The following is a 21,861-nucleotide window of genomic DNA, read 5'->3' as shown; positions in this document are numbered from 1 at the left end:
TATCATTATTCTATCGCTATATTCTAGCGATTATTCTGCCTATTATCTTTTATTCTACATCTGTATACCTAATAATTCTATTGCATTTGTATCGACTGAGATTTGCCTCTGTTCTGATTGGACCAGTTCACTAGGATCATTACTCATGCACCGCGATTATTCATAATTATTCCATCTTATGACTGGATCCCACCCAGCGTCTCCTGGCGATATCGGCACTAGGTCGACCCTCCCACATCCGGGTTCCGCTTTAGGCATCCCCAGCCACACCAGCCACAGCAGTGCCTGAGAAAGGAGGCAGTGAGCCTATTTTTATCTTCTCCATACCCATCCGGAGGTGACTGACTGTGACTCAGTGAATTCGTATGCCTACTAGTACTCCTATATGACTGTATCATAACTATTAGAGATATCGCCCTATATACTATTAGATAACTACCTAGGTATTAGTTATAGTTAATCTATGTACGGTCATACAACCATCAATCAGACAACAAACCTAATACCCAGCGGAGGTCCTCTTTGGGTCTCGTGCAGGTCGCCTGATGCCGATGGATCCATCCACCCCCATTCTATTACTAACTCAGCCAACGTCAAGATGATCCTCTCAGAAACCATATAGTAGATCGACCGGGGAACCCTCCGTCAGTCAGTCAGATCCCCTCTTTATCCCGGCAGTGCCACAGCTTCGTCGACCACGTAGGCCCATGTCGTCCAACCCCGCAGAGTCCCGGTCTGTACCACTCTCCTTGTTGGCGGCCATACAGTTCAACCTTGCAGCTCAGACACCGCTAGGCCTAAATACCAGCCGATGTCTCAAATAATAAGGGGAAACTCTTCTGTGCAGGATGAACAATGAACAAAACTACATCTGCCATTATCGACAGGCCACTAGCCTATCACCCAGGTTACATACATATCCCTACACCAACTACCTATATCTATATACCAGTCAGATCCCCGTCTGATCACAGGAAATTGCAACCAAAAACTTCCGACTCCACACCGCCCAGCCAAGCTCTCTCCAATAAAAGAACCCAACCTCCCGGATTCACCACATCCTGCCCATCCTCCCACAAACAAACTCCAAACACCGCTCATAAAAGTCCCGCTCATGGCTGGCCAGATCGCCCTCTTCTCCGCACTGCAAACGTCGCCCCCATGCAACCACCCCGAAGCCTGCCCGGCCGGATGCTCCTCCTCAAACAACCGCCGCCAGAACTCCGCCATGTCATACGGCGCCAGCGTGAGCGTCTCTAGCTGGCTCGGCTTGATCCAGTACCCCTCCGCCGGGGCCGACCAGTTCACCGGGCCCCATTCCGCCAGGTCGTGGAGCAGGCCGTGGTTGAAGATGGTGACGGGGTCGTCGTCGTCGTCTGGCTCCGCGACCGCCTTGCGCACCATCGCCTCGGTGGTGTTGGTCTCCGGGCCGATCATGTCGAACGGGTCGGCCTGCGTGAAGATCACGATCGGCTGCAGCTCGTCGTAGTGGTGGTAGATGTGGTGGCAGTAGGTGCGGCCCTCGCGGCCCGTGTTGGGGAGCTGCTCGTACAGGCGGAAGGCCTCGTGCGAGACGCTGTCGTTTTCCTGCGGCGTGGCGTATTTGGCGTAGAGGTATGTGTTGGAGGCCACGTCCGCCCATGGGTCCAGAGGCTCTTTGTAGCGGGACACCACGATGCCTAGGTAGTCGGGGGAGGGCACCCATGATGGGGTGGATGCGGCGGATACTAATGACATGTTGGGGTCTTTGTCCGATGTGTTCTGCACTCGTGAGATGGTCGATGGGTGAATCTCGGGCCACTGGACGACGAGCCCCTACGTCTATATATATGCTGCTAAGTACTGGGCATATTGCTACTCCTGTCAACCGGAATGTAGAATCCTCTCAACCTGTAAGGGATGGCTGGAATGGACTAGTCGGGCTATATGGAAATGTACAAGCAAGGCTGTCTGAGGTATTTTCTTTTGCATCTGGCATTCAAAGCTGAATCTGCGGTAAGGGCTGTATACAAGTGCTGGGACAGAATGACACTGAACTAACGGATTCTCTTTAGACCCTGGGTAGTAGTGTTCAGGATGCCCTCCGGATATTTCTCCGCTGCTCGGTTAAGATATATATCATCCAACACAACGACTTCATTCCACATGAAACAGAAACAACCCTTCCTACATACACTGTCTGCGGACACAATGACTGTCCTACTTCCTAAACTCGCGCGAGATTGATCCAACATCCGTGCTGTTGACTATACTAGAGAACCCCCGAAACGCCTTCTCAGCGCGTTGCGCTCCAATAAGCGAACCAGCATGCTCGATGAACTTGTCTTTCAGCTGCTTCGCTGACAACGGATTCTCCATACTCCCCAGCGCATGCTCGACATGAACATCCAACTGCGTGCCGTCCTGGAACTCCACCGACACGAATGCCTCATGCTCACTCACCCCCTCGTCCGAGGTAACATGGACCTTGTCCCGCAACGCAACGACAGTAGCATTCCTGACCATCTCATCAGTAAACTGCGCAGGCGTCGCCTGACCAAACAGCAAAGCTACAGCAGCAGCATGATAAACACTGAACTTGGCATCAAGCCCCGTCCTCGGCTCGCGGTTATCCGTCAGAAACAGCACCCGCGGGTTCGTCCGCGCCGTCACATTCTTAACCCCAGCGAGATCAAGCCCCTTCCGTCCAGCCAGCTGGTGACTCTGAATCCACCCGTCAATCGCAGCGTGGATGATGCGGTCGCAGGGGAACGGCTTGAACGTGTTCCGGGCGATCTCCCACGTCGTGCCGAGCGTGCCAAACTCCGCCGTGAGGTTCTCGCGCGTGCTGACAACATGCGCCCAGCCGCGCTCGGCCTCCAGGCCCTGCAGCGAGGCGCCGTACCCGTTCTGCGCGAGCAGCGCCGCCAGCAGCCCCGACTGCGCCGCCCGGCCCACATGGAACGGCTTCGTGTCCGTGCCGAACGACTCGTGCATGCCGACGACCTGCACCGCGGCGATGCTGATCGCCTGCTGCAGCTGCTCCACGTCGAGGCCCAGCAGCTTGCCCACCGCGACGGCCGCGCCGATGGAGCCGGTCGTGCTGGTGATATCTGCTGCGCGTTAGCGGGCCTGAACCAGATGTTGCGTGTGTCACGGCGGTAGCTACATACGCCACCCGATGTCGTAGTGCTCCGGGTACACCGCTAGCCCGAGCTTGCACTCGGCCTCGACGCCGGCCACGAACGCGGTCAGAAAGTCCTGCCCGGAGACCGGCGCGCTCCATTCCGCGACGGCCAGCAGCGCCGAGGCCACCGGGCCGGAGGGGTGAATGGGCGTCTCGGCGTGCGTGTCGTCGTAGTCGTCGACGTGGGAGGCGATGCCGTTGACCAGGGCGGCGGTTTGGACGTCCGTCCAGGCCCCGGTGCCGAGAAGGGATACATTCCCGGCGTGATGGGGGAGCAGACGCGAGACGGCCTCGTAGGCTACCCCGGCGGGTGGAAGGGCGTAACCGCCAATGGCGCACCCGGCCCAGTTGGAGACGCTTTTGACTGCCATGTCGGTGACGGGCGGGGGGAGGCTGGTGAATTGGAGGGCTACAGCCCATGCAGCTAGGGCTTTGGTTGCCATGTTGTTGTGTCTTGTCTGATCTGTTGTTGTGTGCGATCTATCTTGGACATGGTGGCCGCCTGGGTATTTATATGGCACATACGCGGGCTTGATACAGCGTAGCTAGTATGAGGCGGGAGTGCTTCAGGGCGTACCTCCGATCTACTCCTCGCATGTGTTTACTCTGGGCGACAGAATTGAATCCGGGGAAAGCCCGGGGAGATCTGGGGTTGATCGTCTCGTATTCCGGCTCGGCTGGATGGCTGGGAGTTGGTTTCAACAGCACCGGCCATATACCGATGGCGATGATGAAGATCGTTTATGCCGACGGGCAGACGCCGAAGTAAACACTGACCCAAGCTCCAACGCATTGGGTGTCTGTCGTTGCGGTGTGTCACGTAGAACAAGATACCAAGAGGAATGCTCACGCTCACAAGACGGGTATTAAACTAGATCCTTCACACGAGGGCAGAAGGATGTATGAAGTGGGAATATTGCAACACAGACTAGTATAGCCAGCTGGCAACAAATGTGGGGTGATGGCCACAGAAAGAGGTGGAAACACCAAAGGATAGTTCATATACTCGATGTGCTGATTAACTCGAAGCGAAGCCGAGGTTTACAGATTACCTCCATCCATCGACAGGACCGAGTTACAGCGACAGGGGAGAAAGGCACAAGGTAGCTAAGCTCGGATTGATTTATATCAATGTCAATGCACTGGATAGCTGCATCAAAACCTCCTATACAACAATGTAGTTTAATCCAACCAGGTAGCTTCATACGGCGCCGCATTGTCCGGGTACAAAAGCGACGCCACAAGCCCCAGGGTCTGATTAGAAGGAGTCCAGCCCAGGATAAACATCCATCCCTCGGACGTATCACTGAGATACATATAATCCGTCAGGCCATTGGGATCACAATTGGTCTCGTCAACCCAGGGTGCCACGCGGAGTCCGCCCGCAGAGCCCAGGGTCACCGGCGCCTCGTAGAAAGTGAGAGCCTCTTCTTTCTGGAGATAGCCCTTCTTATCCAGCGCGAACGCCGCAACGTATCCATTTGCCTCGCTGTTGTTCCAGCTGCGGGTGGAAGTGAAGAGATATTTGCCGTCGCGGGAGGGCTGGACAGTATTACTACGGAAGGTGAATCCGCCTCGGACGTCTATGATTTCTTTCGTTATCTCCGTGTCCTTCTTGTTGCGTGTGCTTGACAAACTTACTGTCGGGAATGGCGCTGGCCCGCTGCTTATGCTTTAGCTGGGTGTTGGTGATCTCGTAGACGTCGAGCCATTGAGCTGACATGTCAGGGTTAGAAGATACAATTCATGACCGCGGAGAGTTTGCATCACTCACTGTGCTCAGTTACCTGCATGGTGCAATCTGGTCAGCTGCGCGGATTTCGCTACTATGAGTAGAGCGTACACACCACATAGAGAAGTCTTCCATCTTTGCTAGGGTACGAGTTGCGCGGACCGTCGCCCTCTGTCGGGCTTGTATTGATGGATTGCAGCCGAGCCGTGCCATTTGCGCCGATATCGTACATGTAAATGGAGTTCATACCACTGACTCGGTCAGTAGGAGGTCATAATTAGCCTCAGAAGGTGATCACTCACAGGTGAGGCACAAATCCTTTGCCATTCACATTGACATCAAAGCCATGACCACCGTACAGCTGGAAATCGAAAAATAAGAGCCGCAATGACCAAAGAGTCCAAAGATACCAGGTGCACTCACAACAGCATTCCGAGTCTTGTCAACTCTTTCAACATCTTCCTCAGGGATAAGGTAGAGCTCGTCGACTTGTTCGCCTATGCTACCATCCTGGTCGAGGGCATGAATCCGGGCAGTTGGCCCGCCGACACTGAAGGTGAACTGGCTATTGTCCGAGATATAGCACGACGAGGACGCTCGTGGAAGTTAGATAATAGTCACGACCATCTCTCCCGAAGTCCACCTACTGATATTCACGGTATCGAGATGGGTGAACTGATAGTCCTCATCCACGCTCCAGGCGAACAACCGGGGAGGCTCGCTCATGGTGGTCGCGTAAACTCTATCCTTGGCTGCATTGCTGGTCACGAATTGGTGCAAGCCGTATCCCGGGACGGTTGAATTGAGAGTCAGGGTTCTGGATATGGTATCGAAAGCAAGGAGAAAGAGCGAGGTGTTGGTATAAGAGCCAGTGAGAAGATGGTGCAGGTGCATTTTGGATGACGTGGATGGTGCAAAGGGTTGTAACCTGTAGTGCTTGACACAACGCTTCGTTGTAGTAACACAATGATTGATATCACCTTCAGTAACTCTGGAAATAATAATCGACGCGACTTGAGGGCTTTTAGGAGCATTTCCCCTTGGCCGTAATGCTATAAGAGACGACTGAACCGGCAGTTGCCCGTCTACTTAATTCCGCCGTAGGATAGCAGTGAAAAGCGACCAAGCCGGCGATTCCCCGTAAGCTTCACTAGACAACCGGCTGACTGTTGAGATACTCGGGCGTAGACAGTCTGTATGTAAGGTGCCGCTCTAAAACTACATTCCCCGGACAAGGCTTCCCCGCAATCTGGGGTCCTGGCGGCCTCGTGGGTTGGGGTCTCGTTTTCGGTTTCGGGAAATGGCCGCTATGTCTGGCATATGGCCTAGGAGAATGGCGCCGATCAGATGGACCAAGGGTAACACATGGCCTACCAGTGCAGGCCATCTTCAATTAGACACAGGGTCCAAAAGACATAATGTAGCCACAGTCCGTACTTCAAACTACAACTGAACCGGATACATCGCAAGTCCCACTCCAGCTTCTATATTATTTCTTGGTATTGAAGAGGATCCCAGAACGATGAATGCTTATCGAGGTTTGCACATGCGTGTTTCACCCTGGTCAGCAATGTTCTGCCATTTCCTCGGCACTCTTCATCCGACTAGTGCTATGCTCTCCCACGTCCAAAGCCACCAAGATCCGACTGACACAGTTATACCCAGCAACAGTCGTAGTGAGTTCCACCACTTCGCCGTCAGACCCAAGGACTTGACGCAGCTCCTGAAACACATCATCACTCACAGCCACGCTCATAGTGACCTCGTCTGTGTACTGGAGGACTATTTGCTGGGTCCTGGTGAGGGAAGTATCTTTCCATGCCTTTTGGGCCTCGTCGTCCTTATCTGTGAAGGGAGGCAACGTAGAGGCTTCATGCAGTTGCTGCACGGAGACTCCTGCCTTCAATGCAAGCGGTCCATGGATATTCCACTCGTAGACGGCTCCGTTGAGACGACCAACGCGACAGATGCTCAACTCCAACAGTGATGGTGCAATGACTGTTTTTGTCCGCAGCGCCCCGATAAAGCTATTGTATCCATCGGCAACGGGAGGCGCATGTAGCAACGTCAGATCGAGAGGGATAAGTGGTCGTGGCAAGCGACGGGCTGTAATCCGTTGATATACTTCGACCGTCTCGATGTTGGAAGGATCTGGTTCCCTGGGAGCGTATTGGAGCCGCATGATCAGGATGTGCAGTGGATGGAGCCGAAGAAGGTGAACAACAGAGAAAGAATTATGAGTCGTGTGTGCTACAGCTTTTGTGCGGTTATTGAACATGATTTAATTACCATTAGTGTGAAGCAGTGTCAGTAGGCCACCTGTACATGATGCTCTGCCATGATGCTCTGCGGACAAACTCCGAATCGCCCTTCAAAGAAATGAACCACATCCACGTGGAGACGCATTTCCGATCATTTGTCCTTCCATGCATAGTCTGAATCATTTTGACTAAACCTTTCTCCTTCTCCGAGACTCAGCCGCGGGATAGGTCGATTGCCGGCACAGGTTAGGGGTACACCGGGCACTTACCGGCCCATATAGGCTACCGGCCGTATCCCGCAGGAATCAGCAGTTGTCTGTCGATCTCACGGACGAGTCCCTAGCTGTCTTAGGTCCTGCGCTCAGGCCTGGAGACCAGGTAGGATGAGACTTGTAGTCATGTTGGTGAAATCCCTCTCAGGGGCGAGCTACACGTAGTCCTCATAGCATGCCGAAGGAGCTCTAGCCGTGAAGCTGCTATCAGGTCAGCTACTTGATTACGGCTTGCTTCAGAGCACTTGATTATGACACTATAGAGTCTAGAAAAAAGGTTGAGAAGCTGCGGTATAGGCCAAAAATCATGCATCTAAAAGTTCTAGTTCTTTTATTGAATTCCTCATAGCTTAAAATTATACTCATTGCGCTCCCCTGTTCCACGCCACCCATGCCTCATATCTTGTTGGGAATGCCTGTAATGTTCTCCGCGAGCGTGTCAGCCTTCAAGGCGGGTCGGTCTGCTTTGCCGGCTGTCGTCTGTAGATAGAGGCATCAGATTAGCTCAGGTTGTTCAAGCCGGACATAGGGATCATCCACTCACCCCTCCGTCGACAGGCATGATTAGGCCTGTAATCCATTTGGCCTCCTTGCTGCAGAGAAAGAGAATTGCTACGCAACGAAGTCAGCCATGCCGGCCCCGTTCTCTTGCCAGTAGACTTACCATAACCAACGTCCCATCCCGTCCCCTCCTGCTTCAAGAGGTTCTGATTGATACGAGCCTGGCGCATCTCGTCTGTCATTCCTCTGCCACGAACCATAGGAGTAAACACCATCCCCGGGCAGACGCAGTTCACACGAATGTTCTCAGGACCATGTTGCGCTGCCATAGCGCGAGTCATCTGGATAATGGCCCCTTTCGTTGTAGGGTACAGCAGACTAGGGTTACCACCGAGGACTGCACTCCAGGTCAGTATGTTATGCAAAAGGTAAGTTTAAGAAATTGAAGAATGAATACGTACGACCGCTGACGGAGGACATATTGACGATCGCGCCGCGTCCGTTCTTTCTCATTTCCGGTATGGCATGTCGGCTCATCAGCACCATGCTGGTCACGTTGATCCTGAAGTCTCTGTCCCATGCTGCAAGGTCAAGTTTCGTAGCATCTCCCATGACACCCCCAACTCCGACTGGAAGAGAATGGCATTAGCAGCGTCTAACCGAGAATTCCTTTAGGCTTACCAATATTGACCAGTATGTTCACGGTTCCGAACGCCTCGACGGTCTGCGCCACAGCATTTTTACAGCTTTCTTCATCCGTCACGTCCGCCTGGATAACTACGGATTGGCCACCGTCGAGGTCAATCATGCGCTTTGTCTCTTGTGCCCAGTCAACATTGTAGTCTACCAGGGCGACCTTGGCGCCCTGTCGTGCGAGCAAGATTGCAGTTGCACGGCCGTTTCCAACCTCTCCTGTGGAATCATGAGCGTGGATTCGAAGACAATGAAGCAAAAGACAAACTAACCAGCCAGGCGAGATCCAGCACCAGTTACAATTGCTACTTCACCAGTGAAGTCAAATGCTTTAGGGGATGCCATCTTGTTGAAGGAGCGGGAGTTTTGTTTCAACGAGTCAAGAGTTGGATCTCACATGGCGCACGGTGCTCACTTATAAGTTCCCTTCCAGAGCTTATGCTTCTTCGATCAAAGTATGGACGACAGCCGGACCCAGTTCCGTGATCTCCGGCGTCTTGTGGTTTGTTCGGCCATTCGCCGGTTTTCCGGCCCTAGATGCGACTGGATGCGAGATACATTGAGACGGAGATGACACCACACCGAACCGAGGTGGGGATGTCGGTAGATTCTCGGTAATGGTAGATCGAGACTAGAGTAATGGTGAGAGGGGGGAGAGTGCATACTCTACTAAGACACTAAGTTGTGTGACAGTTGATGCCTGGCAAGTGTGAGCAGCCTGTCGTAGAAGGAGCCTGGATCCATTCTTCAGGCTCTGTGCTTAGGTGTTGTTAATGTTTCTACCAATCTAACGAGTTTAGAATCTACTTTGTATATACTTGAAAAGTTGTCGGAGTTCACCGAAAGAACAGTCGCAGCCTAGGAATTCTTTTCGCCTATGTCTTGACCTCAAGGGCCTCCATGACGTGAGTTCGCCTCAATAACAAATACTACACAATTCATGCATTCTACTACTCTTGCAGCTAGTAAGAAAAAGCAGTACCTAGTCTAGACTATTGATACTGTCCTCGCAATGTCAAAGGTGACTGCTTGATGAACCCTCTAGAGATAACCAGAAATCGAACCACTGCACAATTCCCTGCAGACTCTGTTCTTTCACGTAGCCTGTAAATCATTAGCTAGCAATGTCTTGATCTCGAATTAACGAAGAACAACACTCACGTTCATAAGCATTGTCCATGTTTCCCCGCAAAGCAAAGCCATGCTCGACGCCAGAGAAAAGCTGGAGATGGTAGGTCTTCTTCCCGGCCTGCAAGATCTGCAAAGCCGTGCGGCGAGACTCCTGATTAAATGTATGATCTTCCTCAGAGCACGATAGATAAAGGGGCTCTGTATTTCTCAATCAGATCTTGGTTCCGTGGCCGGACCACTGATAGACGACTTCTTACTCTTGATATTTGCGAAATGATGCTTCTTCAAGAATGCCGGATGGGCAAATGCACCAGCACTGACAGTGCCTTTGGCCAATTCGGAGCAGACGTACGGTGCACCAAAGCAATACCTGTGGTATAGAACGAGTTAGGCGAAAGCAATTTAACAGGGTTATTTGGTTATTCTGTTATTCTCACCCAACACAGGCGTACTTTGTGGATGGAAGACCGTACGTGCGCTTCACTTCATCAACCCATCGCGGAACCGCTTCGTCTGCAAATTGCATGTGTTTCCTTTTCCACGCTTCATAGTCAAAGTCTGGGTTAGACCGGTCATGGCGATTACGGCGGTGTTTCCAAACGGGGTCCTGTAGGCCACCAAGTTAGATCCAAGACGAGCCAACCGCAAGACGAGGACGTAGAAACGGGTGGAAATACCCCTCGAAAATAATCCAGGCCTAGAACCAGATATCCTGCATCTGCGAAGGCGTCCATGACCAGGAGCCCGTTGGGGAACATGCCCCAAACGTCGGGGAAGTATAACAAGATGTGGCCATTTGATTGAGATTCTCGGGGGCGCGAGAGATATGTCTCTACTCCTGCGACTATAACAAACTGGCCACGCGGTGTTCCTTTATGAAGGGTTCCCTTTAGACAACATGGTCCAGATGGTTCCGCCAGCCAGCCCTTGCGACTGGAAGTATTGTCGGAAGATGACATAGCACAGGGACGAAATTCAATGTAGGTTTGACTGATACTAAATTTTAACACATCCTCTAGGATTCCTGTGCTGTATATGGGCCATTTATCTGCTGTTGTTCTGTCATATCTGCTCAACCTCGGGATCTGGGTCCACCATACGGGCATTCGCCGGGCCCCCGGTTCCCTATAGTTCACGGAATCTGGCCGCCAAAATCTGCGGGGAATTTCCCCACGCGGTTGTTCACCACCCCAGAGCATAAACTCCAGACCAGGGGTGTATAAGTATCAACATGGGCCCCACTGAATAGCCCCAGATAGCTGTAAAGCGATCCCCCGAATGACAGACTCCTGAACCTCCTTGCCGTGATGTCTATGCCACCGAAGCTGAAAACTTCCAGCGACATGCACATCGAGCAGGCAGGCTTTGCTGAGGGCCCCCCGCGCCCTGATGACATTGAAGAGGCCAAGGCAACTTCTGTCTTTGAGGTATGCTTCCTGACGAGCTGATATGATGACTTGTCGAGCAAGGATTGTTTGCTAAGCAGTGATCGCTAGGCAAATGCTGTTGGATACAAGGAATATCGAGAGGGGCTTTCTATCGAACTCACCAAACGAGAAGTAAGTGAGGCCGGACGTTTGACAGTATTCGTTGCAATAATCCTATTCAGTCGCTAATCATATCCAGAACTCTCGGGTTCGTTGGAAGATTGACCTTGTGGTTCTTCCGATTTTCCTTGTGACGCAAGCTTTGCAGTTCATGGATAAGACGGCCTTGAACTACGCAAATCTCTTCGGATACCAGAAGACCCTCGGCCTCCATGGTCAGCAGTTCAATTATCTCTCTGCCAGTGAGTATACCGAGATCGGGCCCGTTACAGACGACGGACACTGATCGTTTGCCAGTGGTCTATGCAGGCTACTTTTTTGGCCAATATCCCTGTGGATGGCTCGTGGGCCGATTTCCAGCACAACGTGTTCTAGGACTGAGTTGTCTTCTATGGGGCTTGATGGTCATTATAATGACTCAATGCCGGACCTTTTCAAGCGCTCTCGCAGTTCGCTTCATTATGGGCTTGTTCGAGGCCGCTGTCACCCCCGGACTCACATTGATGACCGGTTTCTGGTATACCCGCCAGGAGATCCCTCTGCGCCAATGCATTTGGTACTCTGCCTTGGGCTGGGGCGGCATCATCGGCTCATATATCTCCTTCGGTATCAGCAAACTGCCTGTGGACTTTTCGCCCCCGCGTTGGGAGTTGCTGTTCTATATTCTTGGGGCTGCTACTTGTCTCTGGGCTGCGGTCATCTTCTTTGTCCTGCCTGACTCCCCCTCCACCGCGTTCTTCTTGACCAAGCCGGAGCGCATCATCGCTATCAAACGAGTGGCCGCTAACCAGACGGGTATCAAGAACAAATCGTTCGACACGCGCCAGGGGCTGGTCGCCCTGACGGACCCCAAAGCAATCCTGATCTTTATCTCGGTATTTGCCGCCGCTATTCCAAACGGTGTTGTCAATTCCTTCTCGACGATTATCATCCAAGACATGGGTTTCTCTACCACGAAAACTACTGAGCTAAAGTCCGTCGGAGATGCAGTACTCATCGTGGCGTTGATGATTGGCGGCACCATAACGTTGAATGTCCCGAATAGCCGACTGCTCACATCAACGGCTGCGAATATCTTGTGTACGGTGTCAGCTGCGTGCATGGCCTATCTCCCTCGAGAGAAAACGTGGTCTAGACTGGCTTGTTTCTGGCTGGTTAACACACAGTCGGTGGGATTTACGATCTCCCTGGTCACGATCTCATCCAACATGGCCGGCTATACCCACAGGGCTATGGCAAATGCTCTGGTGTTGTAAGTCTCGTTACTGCTCATATTGATTACGTTTGACATTTCTCGGGCGAGCTGCTAATGATCGATAGTACTGCCTATTGCTGGGGTAATTTTGCCGGGCCTTTTGTCGTGAAACCATCCGAAGCGCCAGAATACAAGGGCGCCACCATCGGTCTGCTCGTCGGGTATGCGATCAAAGCAGGCTGCCATCTGGGATTGTTTGGTACGTCGATCGACTCAACCATATCCTTAGCATTGTCCATACTGATCTGTGTGTAGCCTATATGTTTCTGGTCAACCGCCATCGGGATTCCCACTACGGCCCTGCCGACAAGGCTCGCAGTGACGAAGCCGGTATGCAGGATCGCACGGAGTTTGAAAACAAGGATTTCCGATATGTATTATAACGTTTTACGGACGTAGAATATGAACATATCCTCGCTCTTAGTGAAGAATTAAGACTATAGTAGCACTAGTCGGTGAATTCGAGCCCATGCTTTGCATGTCTCCATCATAGTTTAGGAACACTCGGCATTTGAAGCCATGGAATCCCGAACTTAGTGCTTAAATTCCTTAAATTCCCCGCATAAATCATAGTTCTTAGCGTCTCCCCACATCACGTGGACCGCTTTCCACATCTTTCAGTGCTTAACATACAGAATACCTCGTGTAGTGACATCCACCGCTACCACGATGGCCCGTCATCAGAAAGTGGTCTGCTCTTCTTGCCGTCGTCGCAAGACAAAATGTGATGGAGCGTCCCCCAGCTGCTCGGCGTGTGTGGCCAGTGCCTCGACTTGTCAGTATGAAAAAGCGCCGTCACTCGCGTATGTCCGTTCCTTACAGGCGCGGATCCGAGAATTGGAAGCCAGAGGGAGAGACTCAGATTCGTCTCCTTCAGCCACCGTACTGAGCTCTGTCTTCAACGGACACGACGGGGACTCTATATCTTTCCACGCAGAGGGAGATTTGAGCTACCACAACCAGACGTCTGCCATCCACGAAGGTCCACCGGACACATCCCGTCAATCGTCACATCCCACATCCGAATCGTTGGCATCCAGAGCGACCAAGCAGTCTACCGCCAGTATCAGACACAGCCTTGTTGCCAATGCGGTGGCTCAGAAGAACCTCGAGCTCCTGAACGCCAGCGCAATTTCGCCGCAGGCTGACGTGCCGCCGGAAGTGACTTCCATACTGCTCCAATTACATTGGTGCTGGCTTCATCCGAGCTTCCTATTTGTGTATCGACCAGCCTTTACGAGGGATATGCTTCGGTCTGCCCAGCATGGCCAGAAAGCCAAGTACTGGTCCGCCACTCTCTTCAAGGTCCTGTGTGCTCATAGCTGTCGATTCATCCGCGCCCCGGAGGCATTCTGGAGCCCCGATAATTACGCGGAGACGTTTTCCCAGTTCAGTACCCGCCTCATGTCGGAAGCCAAGGCACTACTCGCGCTGGAGACGCTCAATCCCCCAGCAATTCCCACCATCCAAGCGTTGTTGCAGCAATCTGCTCGAGATATAGCCTGTGGGCGCTCTTCAGCAGCATGGCTCTACTCCGGCATGGCCTTTCGCATGGCCATTGACCTGGGACTACACGTTTCCCCCGACGACCTGCAACGACACTCGACCTCGCTGTCCGCAGAAGACGTCGAGATTCGAAAACGCTTGTTCTGGAGTCTGTACGCCTGGGATAAACACATCAGCCTGTACCTGGGCAGAATGCCCAATTTCACCATGGGCGCCGAAAACGTCTCGCTAGAGTTCCTTGACGACTTTACAGAAGAGGACCTGTGGGAACCGTTCTACGGGCCTGAGCCGGCGTCCGCCGAACGCCCATCTTACCCTCCGACCCCAGGGCACGTGGTTTCTTGCTTCACGCAACTGTGCAAACTGTGCGTCTTTATATCGCGGGTGATGCTGGATCTCTATAGCCCGCAGCCTATCAACCACCCAAGTTCATCATTAGACGCCCGGGCGGCGGCTTTCGTGACGATCGACCGGGACCTGCACGAATGGTACAAAGCCCTACCGTTGTTTCTGCAGATACCCTCCGACAAGATCCCGGAGATCAGCCCCCCGCCTCACATCACATCCCTTAACTTAATGTACCATACTACCCTGATTCTTCTGCATCGTCCCTATGTCGTTAGTGGACAGGCGCGCGACTCTGACGCGGCGCAAAAGAGCTGGAAAGTCTGTCGTTCCGCAACGACTACTATTTACCACCTGCTGCAAATGTATACCAAGACCTTTGGCTTCCAACACATTACCTATATGAACAGTTATTGCACGTACACGGCAGCGACAACGGCAGTATACCAACTGGAAACCTCGGAGGGAGAACCCCGCGTTTCCGACCAAGTCGTGTGGACGGAGCTGAAGTTCTTGCTGGATATTCTCCAACGCACGTCTACTACTATGCCGGGTCTCAATCGAAGCATTGACATCATTCGGTCCCGAATAAAGAAGATCCTGGACAGACAAGTGTCCAAGCAGCTTGATTCGCTCTTTCCAGCCAGCAATCCGCCAGCGCATGGCCAACCCCCTGCTTCGCCGGGACCATCCGGAAAACACACTGTGGGAAACGGCGAAGACCTGACGATGGATGACGCATCAGTTTCTACATTCGCACGTCCATCTTCCAGCTTCTCACCAGGCCGGGACCTTCTAGCCGAGGATTGGCGGGACCTGGATGACTGGCTTCCGGCATTCCCTGGACAGGATATCTCCTTTGGGTCTGAAGTCATGCTGGACATGCCGGAAAACCTGAGTCCAAGGACGCGATCTTCACTCATGGGTTCGAATCTATATCCACATATGCAGCTTAATTTCACAATGCCCGATGATCCTACCTTTGACTATACTCCTTTTTCTGGGGCCTCATCCGGTCCTCAGCAATGCGATGATCATGGCATCTGATATTCTCCGGGGTATATTTGTACATAAATCAGGTTATTCGCTGAATTTACTTTTGTAACCTAGTTAAGTGATAGAATTGCGGATGCGGCTATCCTTACAAAGTGCTATCCATTCATATATTAGGCTTGTGCTGGCCATTTGCCTTTCGTTCTATTCTTGCCGGCCACTGGTCTGCGACTACGAATAGACCCAGTACTATATGATGGAGGTGCTGGATATACTCCACCGCCATCTCGGGAGTCTGGCCTGGCCTGAACCTTCAGGTGAGCACATTCATTCATTATATCAGGGTATTGGCTGTCTTCATGAATAGAGACGCTCACTCTATGTTGAACTACAACGTCCGTTCATCTCAACACACTAACGATGACATCAAATAGAAAGCAATACACCATGCTGCTACACTAAATACGCAAAATTGACTAGCGCTACACCTAGTAAGGCAGGCTAGTCAATAACTCCGCGTGGCTCTTCTCCCATGGATAATCAGTCTCAACAGCCCGAATAAGTCTCTCGATTACCTGGTTCCGAGGCTTAATGTCAAGCTCAACCGGTGCTGGATGACAGATGATCCCTGGCTGCGGGTCCAGCTTGACCTCAACTTCCTTTCCATCTCGGACTGGCTTGCTGATGTTAAATGCTGCTACTGACAAAGCCATGGTGATGTAAATGTTCGCGTCTGCTAGGGTACGACCGGGACAGACACGGCGTCCAAATCCAAATGAATAATAATATGGATCGCGCTCCGCTTTGTGGGTTGCAGTGTCTATGAATCTTTCTGGCTTGAAAGCCATCGGGTCAGGGTATATATTTGGGTCGTGGGTAAAGGCCCTGGAATCGGTGAGTTGACTCCCCAAACGAGGGATATATGTGGTGACGGAGGGAACGCACCAGAGATTTGTGACAATCTGAGTCCCCTTGGGGATGGCATACTCTCCGACCGAGTCGTCCTGGATAGAGACATGTGCTACATTCATCGGGACAACCGAGTGCCAGCGAACACTTTCCTTGATCATCGCGTTGATGTAGGGTAGGTTTTCTCGGTCTTCGTAGCTGGGTAAGCGATTGCCCCCGGTTACGCGGTCCATTTCCTCCTGTGCCTTTCGTTGCACATCGGGAAATAGAGCCATTGCGATGTACCAGGCAGTCATCGTGGACACCGTCTATTTCGTCAGTATTGGACGGTCATCGGTCATATGTTTGTCGGTGCGTACCGTGTCTGTTCCACCGGCGTAAAGCGATGCAGCGGACCACTTTGCCACCTTTTCTTCCGAAGACCGAGGCCTAGGGATGCCTTTCTCCAGCTGATGAGAAAGAAACGATGGCACATGACTCGGTTGGGTCATTTGATGCTTTGTGAACGCGTACGGAAGATCGCTGAAGGCCGTTGCGGTCTTTCTGAACGTTGCTGTCATCCTCTTGAACTCTGCTCCCGGGAGCCAAGCTGGGAGGTATTTCAAGAATGGCAGAAAGTCCACTGCCCAGGTTGCTGGCAATATACTGAAGGAGAACTCCTCCATGGCTCTGTCGGCTAGGTCTACCAGCGGGTCCCGCTTATGCGGCTCGATCGTGTATCCGTACCCGAGTTTGAGGACGATGGCACCGACCTCCCTGACGATGGTGAGATGCATGGATTAAGTAGAGGGCGGCAGTACTTACTTTCGAATATGATGGACGAGGCTTTTCTGGTCGTCCAGGACCCGGAAGAGGAAGCGCCGCGCTTCCACCTCCTGTATATGGTTGAATCGGGCGACAGACACCTTAGAGCCAATCTCCTGGTGCAACGCTCTGCGGATAGCGCGGAAGTGATCGCCGTATGGGACGGATGTTAGGATATCTTCCCATCCGGCCCTGCGCGGTCAGCATGGGCAAGGCTCGATCAGGTAACGAAGCGTACATTTCTACCAAAGTGGCATGTGGTCTCGACGAATGGGCAGATGAGTGCTTCTCTAGAAGGTCCACTGCGATGTGAGCATCATTGATGATGATGATATCTTGGCCGCAGACCGTTAGGGAGCTGATTGGACCTGTGGACATACAGATCAGCGCTGTGGTCACTGATATCCGCGATCAGCAACTCACCGTAGAGGTCTTTGTGCTTGAGCCAGTACTCCCAGGCCTTGTCTGTATGCGATGGCAGGTCCCCCAGATTACCAATGAGTGGCTTTCGTGGAGGCCCTGGGGGTAAAGCTACGCGCAATCTCTTCGTAGAGACCCATTTCAACACGTAAAATGCAACCAGCCCGATAGCAGTTGCTATGAGGATTGGAGACATTGTGCGCAGTTCGACGATAGATATGAAGAGGGCAGAGAAGGCGATGCCCAAGGGAGATGGGGGCATATATAAGAGACAAACAAATCCAAGTTACGAGGCTGCGGGGTACGTACTTTAGATCCTTGATTGTTCTGGGATCTTGAAGCATCATCTGCAAGTGCAAGCAATCAATCTCCGCATGCAGCGATTAGGGATGATTCATGTGCGCCACCAGATATCGGCTGGTGCTCCAAGTTCGAAGCCCACTGGCTGGTAGTTTATGCATCAGCATGGCCAGCGTTGCAGTGCAGATGGGGACGGGTTGGCTGGCTGTTATAGATGCGTCCGGGAACCCATTGGCCATTACGCAGCTTGTCAATTATCATCCCAACTGCTGTTGCACATGGGATATGGCTATCCCCTCGTCTGGCTGTTTGGCAAATCCCGAGATAGTGGTCTATTAGCCAGTAGTGTTCACCGCCTGAATTCCCATTGATCGACGCGTTGAATTACGACGGCAAGATTAGGCGGTAGGGCAATTGGCCAATAGACAAAGCGAGAAAGGGCCCATTGGCACACTATCGCGGGGTTTGCCAGACGAGGGGATAGTAGAGGTACCGAGGTATATACGGAGTAGGTAATTGTATGAATACTCCGCTCATATCATGCAAGGTACTAACCTACCTACCCAAATAAATGGGTTACCTAAGAAGTCATACTCCGTACAGTAGTTACTCCGTAAAATAAAGTCTTCAGGATCGGAAAGTTGATAAGCTCTCGGCTCAAAGGCTACCCTCTTATTGGCTCGCCTTATCTAAGGTTGCCCATCGGCCCCGAAAGCGGAACCTGGTTGGCTCGAGCGGACCCTTGGCTGTACGGAGTACTCCGTATAGCCCTACTCCGTCTGGAGTATATCGCTCGGATCGTCCTCATCGTCAACGTGTCGATCCTCTCGGGCATGTATTTCCGGGCGAGATGCCTTTTCTGCACTAGCTCTAGTTATCCTACAAAACAGGTGGCTCTCCCCGATCGAGATCGCGGATCGATCTCATCCTCCACACCTTCGACTTTCCCCTATAGATCAGTCAAAGGAGTAAACCTCACGATCATGGATAGCGATGACCTTGCCTTCGAACGCGAGAAGCCGCAAATACAGTCCCCGTCATTTAGCCCCATCCGGCGCATCAGCCTCGCATGTACAAGTTGCCGGTTGGTTCCATTCTGTTTCTGGATTCAGCGGTCCCAGATTCTCAGAGACTGTCTAGGCGCAAAAAAGCAAGGTGTACGGGGGAACGACCCCAGTGTCGCAGTTGTCGGAGACTCTCACAGGCATGCCATTATCCAAGCGATGGGCGCCAGACAAGGACATCACAGCATCACGCGGGAGTGGGAGCAGAAGTAAAGAGCCCTTGGGGACTTCCGGAGTCTTCAATGCTGACATTATTATAATCAGAACCACTGGCTGTCCGCCCGATTGGACAGTATTGACGGACGATTGAGAGATCTGGATCTGCAGATTACTAGGTACACTCACCCTTTCCAAGTTCTGAATTGGATATCTTGCTAATAGTGACACCCAGGATGGCTGCATACCCACCACCCGGCGCTTTAGGCGAACCCGGTATACTTCAGCCCAGGATGCTGCAAGCCAACGATGAACTGTATGTTGAGCACCGCCCTCTTTTTTTTCGATGTTGCGATCTAGATCTTCCCCTCTTTGTCGGATCATCGTCTGATGGTGAATTTTTCGGGCAGATTCCCAATATCGCATGAAGTGGCACGGGCCTTGATTGACAATTATTTCAAATATTGTCATAACCAACCCTACAGTTTCTTTCAGGAGAGCACCTTGTACCAGAATATTCTGTGCGCAAGGCTTCCTCAATACGTCTTTTTTGCCATCGCTGCGCTTACGCTCCAGTTTCCGAATGATTTCTTCGCTTCGGCATACTCCCGTCAGTTAGCGGAGACATACGCAGACCGAGCCTGGCAACTGCTGGTGCCCCTATGTTTTGGGTCACCGGATAACATCAGCCTAGCAATGGTACAAGCCATTACATTACTAGCTATATATGATTTCACAGGTTTGTCTCGGTTTCTCTTCGAGTGTCCGCATTGAAGTCAGTTCGGGGTCACTGACGCTGCACATTTCACAGCCGGCGGTAGAAGAAATCGCCTCGCTTGGGTTAAGATTGGAATATCAGTTCGTATCGCACAAGACCTTCGACTGATGAATGAAGCAAGTTATCTCTTCCTCAGCCCTACGGAGCAAGAGGAACAGCGACGGACATTTTGGTCAGTTTTTCTGCTTGAACGTCTCATATCCTGCGGTAGAGACCGGCCTGTCGCCATCTCAGAATCTTCCTGCAATATCCAGCTTCCAGGTACCGAGGAAACGTGGGACTTTGGGAAAATCGAAGTAATGCCTACTCTGAGTATGCTCGCAAGTCACAATGTGGACAGTGTTCAAGTGATCAGTCCATTTGCACTGGTGATTCGCCTTGCATCTATATTGAGCCGCTGTACCAACGTTATGCTCCACGCGAATAACTCTCCATCGCTACATCCCCCTTGGGATCCGCAGTCGGAGCACTTTTCCATCTGCTCGGATCTTCTCCGGATAGACAATGCAACATCCCTCGCAACCCCCTTGGCCGAGATTTTGACGCAGCAACGGGTTACTTACGGCCACGTGATTCCACACAAAGTTGCCCATCACTATGTTGCCCGGCTCATTAGCCATCTTTGCAAGTGCATCCTGAATCATCCCTTCCTTTTGAGGAGAAGTCTGGAGCTTATGGGCGTGAAGGCCCCGGCGGGTTTCCTTTCGTGTGCGTTTTGGATTGCCGAAGATTCCGCTACCAAAATCCTCGACGTCATTGAAGAGTTTCAAAATTCTGGCCTTTGCGTAGTTTCTTCTTTCAGTGGCTACTGCTGCGTCTTGGCCGGTGCATTTCATGCGACCAAGGCCTCAGCCACCGCCGATGCTGTGGCTCGGTCGAGACATCTGGATAACCTCACAAGATCTCTCAATCATCTGAGGTTTCTTTCAAAATTCTGGAACAATGCCAAAGAAATGGTAAGTTGGTGTCCAGTCATAACTGGAACTTGTTTAGAACCCTCCTTCGGAAATGAGAGCTCTACTGATCAGTTTATAGTCGGCTTGCTTGGAGAGATTTTCTAAATCGGCCAGTCAATACACTTATCTACTCGGAGACGACGATGAAAATATATCAGATGACCCAATTGGATCGGAATTATTATGGTCACTTGTGGACTATAGCATCATGTCACAGGGGCTTGAGGGAGACGCTACCGTGAACATGTTCCTTGCCCAATTTTCTTCGGGGCTGGCAAATGAAGAATCCACCGAGGCCTGAAATCAGGTTGATTCGATGTGCTGAAAATGCATGGACGTTAATCTGTCTCCAGATGCAAGGTCCTACTGATCTTTTTATAAATTTTCATTGCTTCCAATTGTCGCTGTACATGTCCCATAGTGTTCATACCCTTGCACAAATACAATGCACTATTTTCCAGGGACAGACTCTCCAGGTTTATGTTGTGGGGAAGATGATCCTGGCCATCAGGACACTCTACAAACGGATGAAACAGGCAATCCAAGTTAGCAGAGTGCCATATAAAAACCACCACTCCAGCGACAGTGTGCTTTCCCGTGGAAGCATGTAAGCATCAACTTTCTACTCCATAAAAGTCAGAGCCCAGGGCCCCGGGCCATTGAGCGAAGTTTTATGAACACCAAACACCATGATACCAGTAGAGACAAAGAGGAAAGCCGCCAGTATTATTAGCTCCAGAGCTTTGTACATAAGATGGTCTTCTCACACTCCAGGGGGTGTGGGCTGTGGCTTGAGCCGGCCGGCCCTAACGGACCGCCTATTTCCGAGACTCTGGATTATGATTGTTTGGGGATATCAAATGAGGAGCATCTTTGGAACTATTGAGTCGCTGTTCCATAATGTTTTATAGGGAGCAACAGCTCAAACGGTTGTACCTGCTCGAGCGAGATAGGATATCCGGACCGGATCTCCATTGCCTGCTATATCTTATCTATGGATCCGCAGCTACAGTGGAGCTACAGTGGAAGCTTCTTCCCCCCACTGTAGATTAGCATTACTATTGGATAATTT

The 21,861-nt window shown here is 51.8% G+C and overlaps 9 protein-coding genes across 9 annotated transcripts; 3 read left to right on the top strand and 6 right to left on the bottom strand.

Annotated features, from left to right (window-relative positions):
* Positions 1 to 427: 427 nt before the first annotated feature.
* Positions 428 to 1,737, bottom strand: ATEG_07261 (uncharacterized protein; the record flags this gene model as incomplete). The annotated part of the gene is made up of 3 exons (XM_001209947.1): positions 428 to 435; positions 917 to 935; positions 1,078 to 1,737. 3 exons carry the CDS (start codon positions 1,735 to 1,737, stop codon positions 428 to 430), a joined length of 687 nt encoding a protein of 228 aa, XP_001209947.1.
* Positions 1,738 to 2,199: 462 nt separating this feature from the next.
* Positions 2,200 to 3,609, bottom strand: ATEG_07260 (MmgE/PrpD family protein; the record flags this gene model as incomplete). Its single annotated transcript, XM_001209946.1, has 2 exons — positions 2,200 to 3,092; positions 3,153 to 3,609. 2 exons carry the CDS (start codon positions 3,607 to 3,609, stop codon positions 2,200 to 2,202), a joined length of 1,350 nt encoding a protein of 449 aa, XP_001209946.1.
* Positions 3,610 to 4,348: 739 nt separating this feature from the next.
* On the bottom strand, positions 4,349 to 5,792 carry ATEG_07259 (lactonase family protein; the record flags this gene model as incomplete). The annotated part of the gene is made up of 7 exons (XM_001209945.1): positions 4,349 to 4,749; positions 4,808 to 4,882; positions 4,941 to 4,953; positions 5,014 to 5,149; positions 5,201 to 5,259; positions 5,322 to 5,494; positions 5,546 to 5,792. 7 exons carry the CDS (start codon positions 5,790 to 5,792, stop codon positions 4,349 to 4,351), a joined length of 1,104 nt encoding a protein of 367 aa, XP_001209945.1.
* Positions 5,793 to 6,462: 670 nt separating this feature from the next.
* On the bottom strand, positions 6,463 to 7,176 carry ATEG_07258 (carboxymuconolactone decarboxylase family protein; the record flags this gene model as incomplete). Its single annotated transcript, XM_001209944.1, has 1 exon — positions 6,463 to 7,176. One exon carries the CDS (start codon positions 7,174 to 7,176, stop codon positions 6,463 to 6,465), a length of 714 nt encoding a protein of 237 aa, XP_001209944.1.
* Positions 7,177 to 7,827: 651 nt separating this feature from the next.
* On the bottom strand, positions 7,828 to 10,332 carry ATEG_07257 (uncharacterized protein; the record flags this gene model as incomplete). The annotated part of the gene is made up of 9 exons (XM_001209943.1): positions 7,828 to 7,911; positions 7,976 to 8,043; positions 8,096 to 8,329; positions 8,394 to 8,561; positions 8,614 to 8,892; positions 9,664 to 9,729; positions 9,787 to 9,954; positions 10,014 to 10,126; positions 10,241 to 10,332. The coding sequence occupies 9 exons, from the start codon at positions 10,330 to 10,332 to the stop codon at positions 7,828 to 7,830; spliced, it is 1,272 nt and encodes a 423-aa protein (XP_001209943.1).
* A 767-nt stretch (positions 10,333 to 11,099) lies between these two features.
* Positions 11,100 to 12,941, top strand: ATEG_07256 (uncharacterized protein; the record flags this gene model as incomplete). The annotated part of the gene is made up of 6 exons (XM_001209942.1): positions 11,100 to 11,183; positions 11,253 to 11,319; positions 11,366 to 11,545; positions 11,601 to 12,555; positions 12,624 to 12,757; positions 12,814 to 12,941. The coding sequence occupies 6 exons, from the start codon at positions 11,100 to 11,102 to the stop codon at positions 12,939 to 12,941; spliced, it is 1,548 nt and encodes a 515-aa protein (XP_001209942.1).
* Positions 12,942 to 13,227: 286 nt separating this feature from the next.
* ATEG_07255 (Zn(II)2Cys6 transcription factor) lies at positions 13,228 to 15,456 on the top strand (the record flags this gene model as incomplete). The annotated part of the gene is made up of 1 exon (XM_001209941.1): positions 13,228 to 15,456. The coding sequence occupies one exon, from the start codon at positions 13,228 to 13,230 to the stop codon at positions 15,454 to 15,456; it is 2,229 nt and encodes a 742-aa protein (XP_001209941.1).
* Positions 15,457 to 15,973: 517 nt separating this feature from the next.
* On the bottom strand, positions 15,974 to 17,731 carry ATEG_07254 (cytochrome P450; the record flags this gene model as incomplete). The annotated part of the gene is made up of 6 exons (XM_001209940.1): positions 15,974 to 16,079; positions 16,108 to 16,619; positions 16,671 to 17,067; positions 17,116 to 17,307; positions 17,354 to 17,483; positions 17,539 to 17,731. 6 exons carry the CDS (start codon positions 17,729 to 17,731, stop codon positions 15,974 to 15,976), a joined length of 1,530 nt encoding a protein of 509 aa, XP_001209940.1.
* Positions 17,732 to 18,818: 1,087 nt separating this feature from the next.
* On the top strand, positions 18,819 to 21,090 carry ATEG_07253 (fungal specific transcription factor domain-containing protein; the record flags this gene model as incomplete). The annotated part of the gene is made up of 5 exons (XM_001209939.1): positions 18,819 to 19,108; positions 19,291 to 19,371; positions 19,466 to 19,794; positions 19,867 to 20,789; positions 20,869 to 21,090. The coding sequence occupies 5 exons, from the start codon at positions 18,819 to 18,821 to the stop codon at positions 21,088 to 21,090; spliced, it is 1,845 nt and encodes a 614-aa protein (XP_001209939.1).
* Between the last annotated feature and the right edge of the window lie 771 nt (positions 21,091 to 21,861).

Source organism: Aspergillus terreus, genomic scaffold (genome assembly GCF_000149615.1).
Source record: "Aspergillus terreus NIH2624 scaffold_10 genomic scaffold, whole genome shotgun sequence".
NCBI classification, from domain to species: domain Eukaryota; kingdom Fungi; phylum Ascomycota; class Eurotiomycetes; order Eurotiales; family Aspergillaceae; genus Aspergillus; species Aspergillus terreus.
The sequence above is the reverse complement of the archived record's forward strand: the minus strand, read 5'-3'. Positions and strand labels throughout refer to the sequence as shown.